Source organism: Pipistrellus kuhlii, unplaced genomic scaffold, assembly GCF_014108245.1.
Source record: "Pipistrellus kuhlii isolate mPipKuh1 unplaced genomic scaffold, mPipKuh1.p scaffold_m20_p_1, whole genome shotgun sequence".
NCBI classification, from domain to species: domain Eukaryota; kingdom Metazoa; phylum Chordata; class Mammalia; order Chiroptera; family Vespertilionidae; genus Pipistrellus; species Pipistrellus kuhlii.
Window position 1 is genome coordinate 39,003,271 of NW_023425404.1, and position 17,929 is coordinate 39,021,199.

Here is a 17,929-nt window from a genome sequence, read left to right on the forward strand (position 1 = left end):
AGCCTGTTTTTTTAAAAAAATATTTTATTGATGTTTCACAGAGAGGAGGAAGGGAGAGAGATAGAGAGCCAGAAACGTCGATGAGAGAGAAACATCGACCAGCTGCCTCCCGCACACCCCCCACCGGGGATGTGCCCGCAACCAATGCACATGCCCTCGACAGGAATCGAACCCGGGACCCCTCAGTCCGCAGACCGACGCTCCACCACTGAGCCAAACTGGCTTCGGCTAGAGCCTGGTTTGAACAATAAAACTACATGGGGACAAATGGGAAATCTGAATATGGACTGGGTATTAGATTATATTCTAAATTATAGTTAATTTTGTTAAATGCAACAAAATTAACTATGATTTATTTGAATGGAAAATGTTCTTGTTTAGAGATGTATATTGAAATATAAGCAAAAAGATAAAAACAGTATGTCAAATTGTTAAAAAAAAAAAAGATGAATATAATAGGAACACATTAAATTAGTCTTGTTACTTTTCTATAAATTTGCAATTTTTCATAATAAAAAGTAAAAAAATCCTTCAAAAAACAGAGTTACTATTTCAGTTTGGTGTCAATATAGTAATAATGGCATTTCCCAGTAAGCAACTGGCCACCAGGATAGTTGTTCCCACTTATCCCTTCTATATAAAAAGATCACCTTAGTGAAGAATAGTATTTTATTTGCTCTAGACAATATTTATAAATTTGGCCAATATCAGCGTGTTCATAATAGCATCATGTCCTTGAATTTCTTTGCTTTTCTACTCTTTGTTGCACCCACTTACAAAGTCTCAAATCTAGAATAACAAACTAGCCACCTTCTCCATGAATGTATTCTGGCAGATACTCCTGCAAAAAAAAAAAATTACACAAGTAATAATTACCATATTCTGGAATCCCAATAATGTTTGGTGATTCTTCTTAATTTCTCTAGTTACAGCTTTCTCCTAAAAGCTATAAAGACTACTTCAAACTTTCCTTCTATGAAACCAAACCCAGTCCTACTCAGTCTCAGTAAATGATCTTGCCTTCCACATAACAAACAAAAGCATTCAAAGTAACTTCCTCTGCTTCCTGCCATCAAATTTGTAAATCTCCCTGTAGCTATACTCATAGTCTATTTTTTCCCTCCTTTACAATGAAGAAGTTTTTTTAATTGACTTCAGAGAGAAAGGGAGAGCGAGATATAGATAGAAACATCAAAGATGAGAGATTATCATTGATCTGTTGCTTCCTGCACACCCCACACTGGGGATTGAGCATGTGCCCTTGACTGGAATTGAACCCAGGACTCTCCAGTGTGCAGGCTGACATTCTAGCTACTGAGCCAAACCAGCTAGGGTCTTTTAAAAAATATATATAAATATTTTATTGATTTTTTTACAGAGTGGAAAGGAAGAGGGACAGAGAGCTAGAAACATCGATGAGAGAGAAACATTGACCAGCTGCCTCCTGCACACCCCCTACCAGGGATGTGCCCACATCCAATGTACATGCCCTTGACCAAAATCGAACCTGGGACCCTTCAGTCCGCAGACCGACGCTCTATCCATTGAGCCAAACTGGTTGCGGCTGAAGAGGTGTTTTTTTTTTGTTTTTTTTTAAATTAATTAATTAATTTATTTTTACATATTTTAATGATTTTGAAGAGGTGTTTTTTAAAACAAGGGCCAATCTCCTTCACCTGTGAACATTTCTAACCTTTTGCACTCTCTTAGGAGCCTCCTAACATCAAATACCTCTCTCCTGAATCCTCTTCTCTACCGAGTCCTTCATATTTAGACATGATTAAGTTTCTCATATTAAAAAATAAAAAACACTTTTTGGATTCCAATTCAGCTCTGCCCCTTCCTGAACTGTTGTAAGAGGTGCTTTATCTGTTTCTTGTTCCTGACATCCCAAGCACTTATTAACCAATTCAAATAGAGTTTTTCCTGCTGCCAACATTCTCTAAGATACCAATGAAATCCATATCACTAATGGACTCTTCTCCAGTATTCGCCCACCAGCATTTAATAACTGAGATCTCAATTTTTCTTGATACACTATCTCCCTGTTGGCTTATCAGTGTTTCCCAGACTTTTGACATATGTGTACCCCTTCTATAATTTTCGTAACGCTGAGAACCCCTCGTACTCATGAGAACAAAGAATTAGGCGCAGCTAAGCACAGTGCAGTGCATAGCCCCACTAAACTCTGGTGCAAAGCATACCCCCACCAAACTCTTCCCATATCCCTGGGGGTACGCATACCACACTTTGGGAAACACTGGCTTACATGATGTTATATTCTTTAGATTTCCCTTTTATTCTTTTCTTTCTTAGTCTCCTTTGCTAGTTCATACTCCTCCAGCTAATCATGAAATGTTGGCACTCCTCAAATCTGTCTAAGGCCCCCTCTTTTAGCCTCATTCATATTTTTCTTGTAAATCTCCTTCTATGCCAAAATTACTATTTGTACACAAATTATTCCAGTTTTGAACCATTTTTCCCAACATTTCCACTTGAAGCAATGTCTCAGATGCCTCTGACGTAACAATTAAGTAGCTAATCCATCCTATCCTAAAAAAAGGTATTTAATAATTACATTCATAATTTGATGATTAAGGAATATTATGCTAATTTTTTTATTTTGAAGCAGATGAGACATTTCTAAATCAAGTTCCTTTAATTTCAAATAACAAAGTTATTTCTATATCATACCTTGTATTTGGTCATGGTGCTAAAATGATTATTCCGAAAAAACACACAAAGTTCTCCTTCCTGGACCGTTGAAGTTAGTTCACATAATCCATGGTATGTCAGTTGAGTGGCTGTGTTATTTAGAAACTGCTCAGCTACAAAGCCTATGGAACCAATGCAAAATATTAGATAGAAGAATAATTTCGAAATTAAAAAGTTTTTCTATTTACATTGTGTTACAAGTATAAAAAAAGGCCAGTCAGAATAAAACTTTTCCTACAATAACATAATGGTCCCAAATTGGAGATTCTACCTTTTTATTTTAAAAGATGTGTCTTTAGATATCCCCAACCTAAAGAAAAGTTACATAAAATTATTTTTATTAATCAATGTATTTATATATATTTTACCTACTTCCTAAAAAGAATTTCAGGCAGCTTGCAACAAAATATATAGATACAGTAAAACTAAAACCTACTAAAACAAGTAAGGCAAGAATTAGCAATTTAGCCAAAACCGGTTTGGATAGAGCGTCGGCCTGCAGACTCAAGGGTCCCGGGTTCAATTCCGGTCAGGGGCATGTACCTTGGTTGTGGGTATATCCCCTTTGGGGGGTGTGCAGGAGGCAGCTGATAGATGTTTCTCTCTCATTGATGTTTCTAGCTCTCTATCCCTCTCCCTTACTCTCTGTAAAAATATATTAAAAACAAAAAGAATTAGCAATTTAAAAAGTGCATAGGAGCCTGGCCAGTGTGGCTCAGTGGTTGAGCATTGACCTATGAAACAGGCGGTCACGGTTCAATTCCCGTCAGGGCACATGCCCAGGTTGCAGGCTCGATTCCCATGTGAAGAGTGCAGAAGGCAGCCAATCAATGACTATCTCTTATGATTGACTAGAGGCTGGTGTATGAATTCGTGCATAGGTGGGATACCTCTGGGTGGCCTGCAGGGATCGGGCCAAAACCCGCATCCAATGCTGCCTGCAGCTCCTACCTGATGCTTCTGCTCAGCCTGGCCCCCACTGTGCCTGCCAGGGCTCATGCTGCAATAGCAGCGCTCACTAGCCATGAACCCTGCGTCTGGTGCCTTCCCAAGGGGAGTGGTCTGTGGGACTGGGCTGAAACAGGCTCTCCAACATTCCCCAAGGAGTCCCGGATTGCAAGAGTGTGCAGGCCAGGCTGAGGGACCTCCCCATGGTGGTCAGTGCATGGCATAGTTAGTGGTTGAGCAGCTTTAGCATATCATTAGCATACTATACTTTGATATAATAGGTTATTCAGGTGTTCTGCCACTCGATCTATTTGCATATTACCCTTTTATTATATAGGATGTTTCTATCCCTCTCTCCGAAATCAATTAAAAAATTAAAATTTTTTAAAATCTATTTTTAACAGAGAGGAAGGAAGAGGCAGGAGAGCTAGAAACATCGATGAGAGAGAAACATTGATCAGCTGCCTCCTGCACACCTACTGTGGATGTGCCCGCAACCAAGGTACATGCCCTTGACTGGAATCGAACCCGGGACCATTCAGTCCACAGGTCGATGCTCTATCCACTGAGCCAAACCAGTTAGGCAATAAAAAAATATTTTTAAAAAAGGAGTAAAATATCTGTCAACAGCTCCTTCCCCAAAGATAGGTTTTTAGAAATTAAAAGTAGTCTTAACAAATTGAGTTGCTTAAGATTTTAATAAAAGTCCCAGATAATTTGAAATTCACAAACTGCTCAATTCTTGCCTTAAACCTAAAATTGAAGAGAAAACAGTGGGTAACTGATGCCATTTTATTCTAATCTCCGCTAACATATGCCACTTTATATCTATCTATCTATCTATCCATCCATCCATATCAAGTTCAGAAATAGAAGTGATCTCTTTTGTTTTCAAAACATAATAAAATATACAAAAGTTTTCTGTGGTTTAATTTAAAAGACATGTAGAGTTGATCCTTGCTAATGGCCAAATTTGCCTACTAGCTAAGATTTATTAACTCCAAAATCAATACTTGCTGTTCACTTTCAGGGTCATTCCTGGATATGTGCAAAGCTGCAAAAAAAATGAGTCACCGAACATGCACATTCCCAACTGAAATCAAACAAGGCAACACTAGGCCATGTTTCAGCTCTCATACTGTGAACAAGTGTCCTTTTCAAGTCTATGGAGTGCCACATTCTTCACATTTTTGTGCTTTTGGTGGAATGATTTTTACTGTTAAAATGGCCCCCAAGTGTAACAATGGAGTGCTTGCTGCTGTTCCTCAGTGCACAAAGTCTGTGATGGGCCTACGGAGAATATATAAATTTTTGTAGCTTTGTCCAGGTGAGTTATAGTGCTGTTTGCCATGCATTTAATGTCACTGAATCAACCATATATTGAATGTCTCTAAACAGAAATGCACATAAAACAAGGTTATGAATTTATCAGTTGATGAAAAGCTTGTGACTAAAGGCTCACAGGAACCTAATCTTGTGTTTCCCGTAGGAGCAATGGTTTAGTATTCACTAACTCAGTGTTCATAGCAATTTTATAGAACAGCGATTTTCAACTGGTGTGCTCAAGAATTTTTAAAACATTCAATACCTGCTCTGGCCAGGTAAAACATGCAATTCCTGCTCTGACACTCAGCAGTTACTGTCAGCCTGTGCAAGAGTTGCGGGCTTGATTGCCAGTCAAGGGCATGTACCCCCAATCAGGGTGCATGCTGGAGGCAGGTGTCTTTCTCACATCGATGTTCCTCTTTCTCTCTCTCTCTCCTCCTCCCTTTCTCTCTGAAAAAAGAAAAGAAAAAAAAAAGGGCAATAGAATAAACATCCTCAGGTGAGGATTAACAAAAACAAAAACAAAAAAAACAAGCAATACCTGATTATTTAATCAGGGGCATTAATCTCTTTTTCCTTAGATTGTCAAATAAAAAAAAATGTTAACAGCCAACACAATAGCTGTCCTGTATGAATGAATGAAAATTATATCAGATTGGCAAAAAAAGTATTTTTGGCGTGCCACAGAATTTTAGCAATTAGTTTATACGTGCCATGAGATGAAATCCGCTTTTACAGAACATAACTACTGTGAATAATGAGAATCAACTGTATACATATTTTAAAAGCCTGTATTTCTCTTCTTCTGATCTTTCTCTTCTTCCTTTTGTTCCCTTACTGAAGAAGAAAACTCTCAGAAACTATGGGGGGAGGGGAGGCAGAGAGTGCTCTAGAACAGCAGTCGCCAACCTTTTGGATCTCGTGGACCACCAGTGGTCCATAGACCAACAGTTGGTGACCGCTGCTTTAAAAAGTTGTATAAGTGAGCAGAGAGGTACAAATATAAGGTGTTCAAAAACTGACACCTCAATAAGAAATTGAAAATAAACTTGGAAGGGCCAAGGCAGCTACAGAGTGTAGGTTTATTCCACTTACTCTCCCATCCCTCACCCTTATTGTCAAGCCACACCAAACCAAGCTGCTAAGTGGTTGTAAAACATTATCAATATATCACACTATTCCCTTTCTCTCTGTTAAAAATCAATAAAATATATTTTTTTAAAAAAAGAGCAATGTTTCCTAATTCTTCTACCAACTCTTAAACAGTGTGATTTTAGTGGAATATTCGAAAACCTAATCTACAATAGTTTCAACTTTTTAAAAAAAATATACAATATCTTATTGATTTTTTACAGAGAGGAATTGAGAGGGATAGAGAGTTAGAAACATGGATGAAAGAGAAACATAGACCAGCTGCCTCTTGCACACCCCCCACTGGAAATGTGCCAGCAACCAAGGTACATGCCCTTGACCAGAATCGAACCCAGGATCTTTCAGTCCGCAGGCCAACGCTCTATCCACTGAGCCAAACCGGTTGCGGCTAGTTTCAACTTTTCATAACCAATTAAACAAAATCTGGGAAACAATTCTAAGCATTATATAGCAGTTTATTTATCTGCATTGCTTCAAATATTTTATTTGCAATATTTACATTAAATTACAATTTATTAATGATAATAAAGTAGGGCGAAAATTAATATAATGATAATAAGGTAATATCACTGAAAATAAATTTAAATGAGAAATTATTTTCCTGAGAGGGGTTAGGAAGGGTTGCCATGGTGCGGGCCTGGGCCACCAGCCATGTGAGTAGGCCTTCCAGGGTGGGTGCTGCTGTCCCCAGTGACTCCAGAGCAGCCTCATTTTTTTTTTGGTCAACTCAGGACAGACATTCAGCTCTTCCACTCACAGACTCTATGACTGCAGCCAGGCCAGGCATCACGAACCTGTACCCTTCACTCATAACCCCCACCACACAGCCCTTTGAGAGCTCAGAGATCATGCCACAGCTGCAAAATAGTTTCCACAGTAAATCTTGGTTGTAAACTTGACCTAAAAACCATTGCACTTCGTGCCTGAAATACTGCATATAATTCAAAGTGGTTTGCTACTGTGATCATGAGAATGAGGGAGCCCCGGACCACAGCCCTGATCTTTAATTCTGGGAATATGATGTGCACCGGCACCAGGAATGAAGACCAGTCCAGACTAGCAGGAAGAAAGTATGCCAGAGTTGTACAGAGTTGGGTTTCCCAGCCAAATTTTTGGACTTCAAGATACAGAACATGGTATGGAGTTGCAATGTGAAGTTCCCCATAAGGTTAGAAGGCCTAATGCTGACCCACCAACAGTTCAGTAGTTATGAGTCAGAATTATTTCCTGGTTTAATCTACAGGATGATTAAATCCAGAATTGTTCTCCTTATTTTTGTTTCAGGAAAAGTTGTATTACCAGGTGCTAAAGTCAGAGCAGAAATTTATGAAGCCTTTGAAAGCATCTACTCTATCTAGGGAAGACAACGTAATGGCTGTTTTTCCCTCCCACCCACTAGTTTTAAAAACACATCAGTTTTTGTACACTTAAATGGTGGTGTTGAGGGTAGCCTGGGTCTGTGTGGATTGTAGCCTGTCTTACTGTAGTGGCTGAACTGTGCTGACCATCTATTTAGATTTAGATTTTAAACTCCTACTACTGTTGACAAGTTGGTTTAAGAAACAAAACTCTGACCAGGGAGTAGGGGAGGCTGGAGGAAGGTCATTGGGGGAAAAAAGGAGATATATGTACTACTATTAGTTTTGTTTTTTAACATATTTTATTGATTTCTTACAGAGAGGAATGGAGAGGGATAGAGAGCCAGAAACATCGATGAGAGAGAAACATCGATCAGCTGCCTCTGCACTCCCACTGGGGATGTGCCCCCAACCAAGGCACATGCCCCTGACCGGAATCGAACCTTGGACCTTTCAGTCCGCAGGCTGACGCTCTATCCACTGAGCCAAACCGATTTTGGCTGTACTATTTGTAATACTTTAAACAATAAAATAAAAAAGAAAGAAACAAAACATAGGTGTTAAAGCCACCTCTACAATTGACTGGACTTTTAATTTTGTTTGCTTTCTTCCTCTTAAACCACAGATTTTATATTTCTACCAAAAAAAGTAAAAAAAAATTTTTTTTTAAACTGCTCTTTTTCTAATTTGTAAGTATAGGATTTATTTTTGTGCCAGACACATTCCACCTTCTCATAATTGCAGTACAAAACAAATGTTATTAATGAACACGAACGGCTGTATTTCTTTTCTCAGTACTCTGTACAATAAATGCTGTTTATAAAAGTGTTAGGTTGATATAATAAATAATGAATTATAAGATTTATGTGATCATACTGTTTTTAAATAAGCCAAGTTTCTTTTTACCTTACTACCTATTTTTGTTCCTTTTTGCCTAATTTTACTGTCCCTCTCTTTAACTTCACATCCTTTAAGGCACTCATTACTTTCATCTTCTCTAGTAGCTCTTTAGTAATAAAGAAAAATAATTAGATAAACTAATTTAGTATTGAATTTCTGAAACTAAGAGATATTTTCAAACACTAATGTCGGAAAATAATTTTTTTGTGTGGGTTCAGGCATTATATCTAAAATATAATCACCTTTTGGATATTTTATTGGTTCAAAAGAAAAGTTATAGTTGCAGGCCAAATAGAAAAGAGAGCAAACTACCACTTCAGTAGAAAATTACACCCAAGAAAATATGATAAAGAAAATAATGGAGGGAAGCTAATTGCTACTTATAAGTAAAAATGTCTATTGTGGCCTTTTATTACATATTAGAGGCTGATGCACAAAACTCATGCAAGAGTAGGTCTTCCTTCCCCCGCTGCTGGCACTGGCTTCCCTCTGGCACCCGGGACCCCGGCTTCCCTCGCAGCCCCAGCTTCATCCGGAAGGTTGTGCAGAAGGATGTCCGGTGTAATTAGACATCTTTTATTATAGATTTCTAGTGCCTTATACAAGTAACCATTGGAGTTAAACAATTATTTCTAGTAGATTATACACTTGTAGTTTCTTATAAATAAAAACTAGTTAAGTTTTTTAATTATAGTGAATTCTATATAAAACTTTCCTTGATATGGGAATCTAATATGTAGAATTTCATCACTATAAAATATATATAATAAATGATGAATAAGTGATGATATAGATTACCCAAAATTCTGGTATATATTACCCGAAAATTCTATACCATTAAAGAAGATAATTACTTCCTTGTTTTTAACAGGATGTTCTTCTCAAGTTATCAACACAATATAAATTAGCTATTGTTTTTCATTATCCTGGGAAATCAATGTCAGAGAAATAATAATAATAATTATTATAGTTGTAACATCAGGTTGAGTAAAAGAAGTGAAAAAGGCACTGGGGTTTTTGTTGCTATTGTGCATTTGTTTGTGTATAGAGCTTGGGTAAGTTCTAGTGAGAAAATATTTGTGTTTTTTTTTATGTTTTATTGTCATTTATCGATCTGTCTTCTGTTTCTTTTTTTTCCTCTTAATCCTTACCTGAAGATATTTTTCCATTGATTTTTAGAGAGAGTGGAAGAGAGAGGGAAAGACAGTGAGAAATATAGACGTGAGAGACACATTGATTGGTTGCCTCCTGCAGGGGTCTGGGCCAAGGAGAAGCCTGAAACCGAGATATGTGCCCTTGACTGGAATTGAACCCAGGACCTTTCAGTCCACAGGCCAATGCTCTACCCACTGAGCCAAACCAGCTAGAGCTAGAGAAAATGTTTGTTTGTTTTTAATATTTTTTTTATTGATTTCAGAAAGGGAGAGTGGCAGAAACATCAATGATAAGAGAGAATCATTGACTGGCTGCCTCCTGTATGTCTCCCACTGGGGAGAATCAATCCTGCAACCCGGGTATGTGGCCCCTGGCCAGAATCAAACCCAGGACCCCTCAGGCCACAGGCTGACGCTCTATCCACTGAGCCAAACCAGCCAGTGTAAGAAAATATTTTAAACAAATATTTTGTTCCTTCTCTTTCCCCTAAAATTTAAACTTTGCTGCCTTAGGTTGTAATGAAAGAGCTGTCATGCAAAACAATGATCAATATCCTTGTGTATTTACGTATGTGTTTAATGCAAGTAGAATACTAAGATAAGCCTCAATTAAAATACTGTGTTTTCTTGCTACTTGCCTCTTGCTAAACTTATGGATAATGGCATAATAAAATTAGTTGGATTCTGATTAATCATTATAGTATGGGATTCATGTACATGTCTTCTTTTATATATTCTCATATACTCTTATAATAATTTAGTTTTCATTTTTTTAAAACACAATAACAGCTCTCTTTCTCTGCCATCGAGGTGCGCGCGTTTGCCTCTCCCTCACCATGTCTTCCCACAAGTCTTTCAGGATTAAGAGGTTCCTGGCCAAGAAACAAAAGCAGAATCGGCCCATTCCCCAATGAATTCGGATGAAAAATTGTAATATAATCAGGTACAACTCGAAGAGGAGACATTGGAGAAGAACCAAACTGGGCCTATGAGAACTCACTTATGAGAGATGACTCACATATTTATGCTGTATCCAGGTTGCCTACACTTTTAAATGATTGAAAAGATGCTATTGTCTGGACAGTTGGAGCATTTTAATTGGAGAATTAATGGACTTGTGATTTTGCTCTGTTGATTTTTCCCCCCTCTTGCAATAGTAGGATGGTTCAGTAATAAATGTGTGAGATCTTTAAAAAAAAAATAAATAAATAAAATAAAACACTATAATAGTAATCTACACTAATAAAAGAGAAAAATTCTAATTGACTGTACCTTCACTATGCCCATAACCAATCAGAGTATGCAAATTAACCCAACAAAGATGATGGTTAGTTTGCATACACGAAGGGAGGGAGGAGTGAAGACTGAAGACAGCATAGAAAGAAGAGGGAGGAAAAGCGGAAAGCAAGGTGGTTGCCAGAAAGTGCAGGCAGGGCGGGGCAGGGCGGGGTGGGCAGCGACTGTGGCAGCTGCTTGCAGTAATCTTCCTGCAATGTCCCCTAGTATATCTATATAATAATAATATATACCGAATACCACATGTAAAAGAATTCTATATTTAAAAAACTGAAGCTCACTCCCTACTTATGATTTCTCTTCCTTTTGTTTCCTTACAAAGCAAGGAGAATCGCAACCTCAGAATTTGAACATATTTATGAAAAAGTGAGCCCTAACCAGTTTTGCTCAATGGATACAGCGTAGGCCTATAGACTGAAGGGTCCCAGGTTCAATTCTGGTCAAGGGCATGTACCTTGGTTGTGGGCACATCCCCAGTAGGAGGTGTGCAAGAGGCAGCTGACTGATGTTTCTCTCTCATTGATGTTTCTAACTCTATCCCTCTTCCTTCTTTTCTGTAAATAATTAATAATATATATTAAAAAAAAGTAAAATAAAATACTTCTTAAAAAAAGTAAAGTAGGTGGTGGGAAGGTATATCCAAACGCTATGACTCTGGGCAGCATTCTTCTCCTTCTCTTCAATGACTGAAACACAGCTGAAAAATATGAAATTACTTCTATGGTGACAAATTTAGCAATTTTAATTAGTTAAGGATTAGGATAACTGAATGATCAAAGGTATACTTTGATTAAAAATGGAGTTTTAGCCCTAGCTGGTTTTTTCAGTGGATAGAACATCAGCCTGCAGAATAATAGGTCCTGGGTTCAATTCTAATCAAGGGCACATGCCTAGCCGGGACCAGTTTGGCTCAGTGGATAGAGCGTCGGCCTGCGGACTGAAGGGTCCCAGGTTCGATTCCGGTCAAGGGCATGTACCTTGGTTGCGGGCACATCCCCAGTGGGGGGTGTGCAAGAGGCAGCTGGTTGATGTTTCTCTCTCATCGACATTTCTAACTCTCTGTCCCTCTCAATTTCTCTCTGTGTAAAATCAATAAAATATATTAAATAAAAAAAAAATTAAAAAAAGGACACATGCCTGGGTTTCGGGCTCAATCTCCAGTAGGTGGCGTGCTGGAGGCAGCTGATCAATGATTCTCATCATGGATGTTTCTATCTCCCCCACTCCTCTCTCTCTCTCTCTCTCTCTCTCTCTCTGTCTCTCCCTTCTCTGAAATCAGTAAAAAATAAAAAATAAAAAATAAAAAAGAATGGAGCTTTACTATACTATGTTATACTGAAACAAGGCAGAGCTCTACTAAAATGAACACTGAGTACCATGATACTCAGTCAACTGAAGGATTCAGAATGAATTATAAGGTTCACATAGTACTCCCAAATAATCATCATTTTTAAAAAGAGCAATTATCAGTTACCCCTGAGTAATTTACCATATAAAAGCTAACAAGAGAGCCCTAGTCAGTTTGGCTCAGTGGATAAGAGAATTGGCTTGTGGACCAAAGGGTCTCAGAGTTGATTCCAGTCAAGGGCAGGATCCTCCATGGCCCAGACAGGAAGCAACCAATTTATGTGTTTCTCTCACATGGATATTTCTCTCTGTCTTTCCCTCACTCTAGGAAATCAATGGAAAAATATCTTCGGGTGAGGATTTAAAAAAAACTAACAAGAGCTGAAACCAGTTTGGCTCAGTGGATAGAGCGTTGGTCTGTGGACTGAAAGGTCCCAGGTTCGATTCCAGTCAGGGGCATGTATTGAGGTACATTGGTTGCGGGCACAACCCCAGTCGGGGTGTGCAGGAGGCAGCTGATCGATGTTTCTCTCTCATCAATGTTTCTGGCTCTCTATCTCTCTCCCTCCCACTCTGTAAAAAAATCAATAAAATATATTTTAAAAAAACACACAAAAAACTAACAAGAGATTCTAAAGACCTTTATTAAAATCCAGGCCTCATTGTACAAGTCAAGTGAAAAGGTTTCTAGAAAAAACCTTCCACTGGCACCTTTATGAAAAATTACTTAATTCTTATAAGTAGCAACATTTCTGTTTTAATACATTTAAAAGATCTTAAATTATCAAACAGTTTATTTTGCCAAGAATAAATTAGGTAATAGCAGCACTCACCCACCTTCACTAACCAGCTCATTATTGTCTGACTGCTTACAAGAGATGATCTTCTCCACTAGTTGGTTGTAGCTGCAGTTACCAACAGCTTTTACAATGTCATCAATCTAGAAAACAAATGACTGTCTTACTAATCATGATAAGATTAAAAATAACAAAGAAACCAAGGTCACTCTTTAGGGTTTTATTCTAATACAATACTAAAGATACAAATTATTTATGAAAAAAATCAACACTAAAATTAACACCCAACTGTTTTCAGTTTTGTTTACAGCTATAATATAAATATATTATAAAAATAATTTTAAAAAAAGAAAAATATTGCTCAGCTGTATTTCAATTAAGCAAAAAATAATTAAATGGGATTACATGCAAAATTATTTCTTAAGGTTGTAAAGATGCATTTAAGTGATTAAAATAAAAAAATAAACCATTTAAGGAAAAAAAATAAGAAAAGCTCAGGTTTTTTTTTTTTTCTTTTCTAAAATACAAATATTGTCATTTTAAGGCAAGGCAAATATAAAGATGCTAATTCATGAGATGAAAGTTTTTCCATTTTATTTATTACTAGAGGCCCAGTGCATGAAATTTGTGCACTGGAGGGGGGGTCTCTTCAGCCTGGCTGGCACCCTCTAGCAGTCCGGGAGCCCTTAGGGGATGTCCTACTGATGACTTAGGCCCACTCCCCAGCTGGCAGTCGGACATCCTTAGCACTGCTGCAGAGGCAGGAGAGGCTCCTACCACTGCCGCTGCACTTGCTGGCTGTGAGCCTGGATTCTGCCTCAACAGTGCTCCCCCTGTGTGAGTGCACTGACCACCAGAGGGCAGCTCCTTCATTGATCATCTGCCCCCTGGTGGTCAGTGCACTTCATAGCAACCAGTAGTTCTCCCATTCGGTCTATTTGTATATTAGCCTTTTATTATATAGAATTTACTTCCTAGCCAAGCATAGGGAAAATGAGTAGACACAACTAACTTTATTTTCCTGAAGAAAAGTTAATGTATCGATATATTAATCAGGACAGTATTTACCTAATGATTCTTTTTTTAATTTATTTTATTTTATTTTATTTTATTTTTTTAAATAAGTTTTTATTGTTCATATTATTACAAATGTTCCTTTCCCCCCCCCCCACCATTGCTCTCCTCCACCAGGTTCCCACCCCACCTTCTGCCCTTTCCCCACTCCCCATTGTCTTCATCCATAGGTGCACAGTTTATGTTCAGTCTCTTCCCACGCCCCCCTCTCCCCTGTTCCCCAAGAATCGTCAGTTCACTCCCCTTCCATACCTCTGATTCTATTATATTCAACAGTTACTATTGTTCATCAGATTTTTTTTTTTAATTTCCTTGGTTTTTAGATTCACTTGTTGATAGTCACGTATTTGTTGTTCATAATTTTTATCTTTGTTTACTTTCTCTTCTGAAAGAACCCCCTTCAGCAGTTCATATAATTCTGGTTTGGTGGTGATGAACTCCTTTAGCTTTTTTTTATTAGTGAAGCTCTTTATCTGACCTTCAATTCTGAGTGATAGCTTTGCTGGATAGATTATCCTTGCCTGTAGGTTCTTACTATTCATCACCTTGAATATTTCTTGCCATTCCCTTCTGGCCTGCATGATTTCTGTTGAGAAGTCAGCTGACAATCGTATAGGTGCTCCTTTATAGGTAACTACCTTCTTTGCTCTTGCTTCTTTTAATATTCTCTCTTTGTCTTTTGCTCTTGGAATTTTAAGTATGATGTGTCTTGGTGTGGTCTTTTTTGGATTCTTTTTGTCTGGAGTTCTGTGCGCTTCCTGGACTTGTAAGTCTAATTCTTTCACCAGGTGGGGGAAGTTTTCTGTAACTATTTCTTTCAGTATGTTTTCGATATCTTGCTCTCTCTCATCTTCCGGGACCCCCATAATTCTGATGTTGGTTCGCTTGAAGTTGTCCTAGAGGTTTCTTACATTATCTTCAATTTTCTGGATTCTCTTGCCTTCTAGTTTCTGTGGAGGAGTGTCTTCTGGATCTTTATGTTCCAAATTTTTGACTTGATTCTTGTGATCTTCCCTTCTGTTTTTAGGACTCTGTAAAATATTTTTTATTTCAGACAATGTATTCTTTATTTCTTGTTGATCCCTTATCATTTCTTGATGACTCCTTATTAATTCTAGTTGATCTCTTTTCATATCCTCATAGGCCTTATCCATCTTTTCTAGGAAATTCTTGAAAAACCTTATAAGTGTAGATTTGAACTCTATATCCAGACGCTTTTTGTCCTCCATTTTTTTCGTTTGTAATCTATTTCGTTGTCGCATTTCGCAGTTACAGATGGGATGGGGTTTCTGGGTGGAGCCTGCAGCTTTGGCTTCCGTCAGCCCCCCCCTATGCGGGTCCTTCAGTGCTCGCTGCTGCCGGTGCCTCTGAGAGAAAGGTGCCCTCAATTTTCGCCTGCTGCCAAACAGTCTATGCTCTCCCACAATGAGCCTGATATTGGGGTTCAGTTCAGTTGGAAGTGGAGTTGGAGGTGGTGTTCAGAGCAGTCTGGAGCCCCAGTCTCCTTCCCGTCAGGGCAATCCTGCGGCACAGCCGACTGTCCCTTCTCTGCGCGCAGTGTGCGCCGCTGCCGCTGCCAGGACCTCCTTTTGCCACTTCCCCGGGTTCCGCCTTACAGCCCAGCTCCCTATGGCTGAGCCTGAGTCCCCGGGGTCTGGTGCAGTCGGAGTTTTATCTCCTTTCCGCTAGGGAATGCCCGCCAGGCACTCGGCCTCCCTCCTATCCGGCTCCGTCCTCTCTGCACGCATTGCGTCTCCGTACCTTGGGCTTTTCCAGCTCCTCCGCGCCTCCTTCTGGTTTTCTCCTTGCTTCTCGCTGTAGAATTTCCAGTCAGTCAACCTTTCTGTAGTTCTGGGCAATATCCGTTTTATATTTTAGTTGTTTTTTATTGAAATTGTTGTGTGTGGCTGCGGCTAGGTGTTCACCTGGGTGCAGCCATCTTGAATCCTTTACCTAATGATTCTTATTTAATATTTATCTTTGGAGATTGACTAGAAAAATGAATTCAATATTTTAAGTTATAGGAATATAAAACTGGGCATCTCTACTCTCTATTATACTTTGCTTTGGTTATTAAAGAAAAATAGATTTATGCTGTGTCAACAACTTATTTTGTTTGCCCTCCCATCCCTAAAATATATTTTTAAATTATTTACATGTACTACTATATTAATATATGTCCATAATAAAACAAGTACAAATTAATACAATGATATAAAAAATAAGAGGGTCAATGCTTTCTATCACCATCCAAATGATCTTCTTGAATACTTACTCTTTAAATACCATAGTCTTAATATATATCTGCACAAGAAATATTCTGGACAGTAGTTTCCAAACTGAGAAGCTTATTAAAAAAATTTAGGCCCTGGCTAGTGTGGCTCAGTTGGTTGAAGTGTCATTAGTGCACTGGAAGGTCATGGGTTTGATTCCAGTTAGGGCACATACTTCAGTTGGGGCTCATGTGAGAGACAACCAGTTGATGTATCTCTCTCACATCTATGTTTCTTTCTCTCCTCCACCCCATCCTCCCCTCTCTAAAATTAATCTTTTAAAAAGATTTAAGAGCCAAAAGAGTTTGGCTCAGTGGATAGCGCATCAGCCTGCAGACTGAAAGGTCCAAGGTTCAATTCCAGTAAAGGGCATGTACATTGGTTGCAGGCACATCCCCAGTAGGGGGTGTGCAGGAGGCAACTGGTCGATGTTTCTAACTCTCTATCCCTCTCTCTTCTTCTCTGTAAAAAAAAAAAAATAATAAGTTTTATATATATATATATATATATATATATATATATATATATATATATATATAAAATAAGTTTATATATATATATATAAAATAAGTTTATATATATAGATATAGATATAGATATAGATATACATAGATATAGATAGATAGATATTAATAGATAGATAGATAGATAGATAGATAGAAAGAAAGAAAGAAAGAAAGATAGATAGATTTAAAAAAATTCCAGGCTCAAGTTGTTTCTCAATTGACCATTCCACTGCTAGATAGCAAAATTTGAGAACAACTGCTCTGCTCTAGGTTATAATTTATTTATTTTACTAGGAACCCAATGCACAAATTTGTGCACCAATAGATCCCCTAGGCCTGGTCAAAATAGTCTCTTCAACATTCCCCAAGGGGTCCCGAATTGCGAAGGGTGCAGGCCACAGGCTGAGGGACCACTGGTGCACAATTGGGCCCAGGGAGGGATACAGGAGGTTGGCCAGCCAGGGAGGAAACACAGGAGGGCTCTAGGGCATGTTTGGCCTGACTCACTCAGTCTCAATCAGTTGGACCCCAGCAGCAAGCTACCCTACCATCAGACCGTCTGCCCCTGGTGGTCAGTGCACATCATATTAACTGGTCGACCAGTCTGTCTGCTCCCTGGTGGTCAATGCACATCATAGCAAGCAGTTGAATGGCCTTAGCATATCATTAGAATATTACACTTCGATTGGTTGAATGGATGACCGGACATTTAGAATATTAGGCTTTTATTATATAGGATTCCTGCAAAATTCTACCATGTTTTGTAAAAGCCTTTTAACCATGCAAGTGGAACTGAATTGGTTGGTTGAGAAGACCAGTAAATTGAAAAAGTTAAAGCAGTGAATAACGGAAAATGTTACATACATATCTTAAACATTTCATATTAACTAAAAGCACATAAATGTATTCGCTTGTCAGTCTTTCAATGTAGAGTCAAATAAGGCCTATTCTTTGAAAGAGGATCTTTTGGCTACGAGTCTACATAAACCACACAAAAGAGTATGACTTCCAGCTTTGATTCACTTAAAATGAAAATTTGAATGCTTAAGAAGCAATTTGAGGGCACAATTCTTTTAGATTTTC

The 17,929-nt window shown here is 38.4% G+C and overlaps 1 protein-coding gene and 1 pseudogene across 2 annotated transcripts in view; one reads left to right on the forward strand and one right to left on the reverse strand.

The window, feature by feature from the left end:
* The window catches only part of MINDY2 (MINDY lysine 48 deubiquitinase 2), a 63,449-nt gene that overhangs the window by 17,491 nt on the left and 28,029 nt on the right, over positions 1–17,929 (reverse strand). For both annotated transcript variants that reach the window (XM_045582151.1, XM_036440595.2), the window contains exons 5-6: positions 13,034–13,136; positions 2,695–2,837 (exon numbers count right to left, since the gene is read on the reverse strand). In XM_045582151.1, coding sequence (XP_045438107.1) covers positions 2,695–2,837; positions 13,034–13,136 — 246 coding nt within the window. The remainder of the gene's footprint in view (positions 1–2,694; positions 2,838–13,033; positions 13,137–17,929) is intronic.
* On the forward strand, positions 10,341–10,769 carry LOC118720545 (annotated as a pseudogene).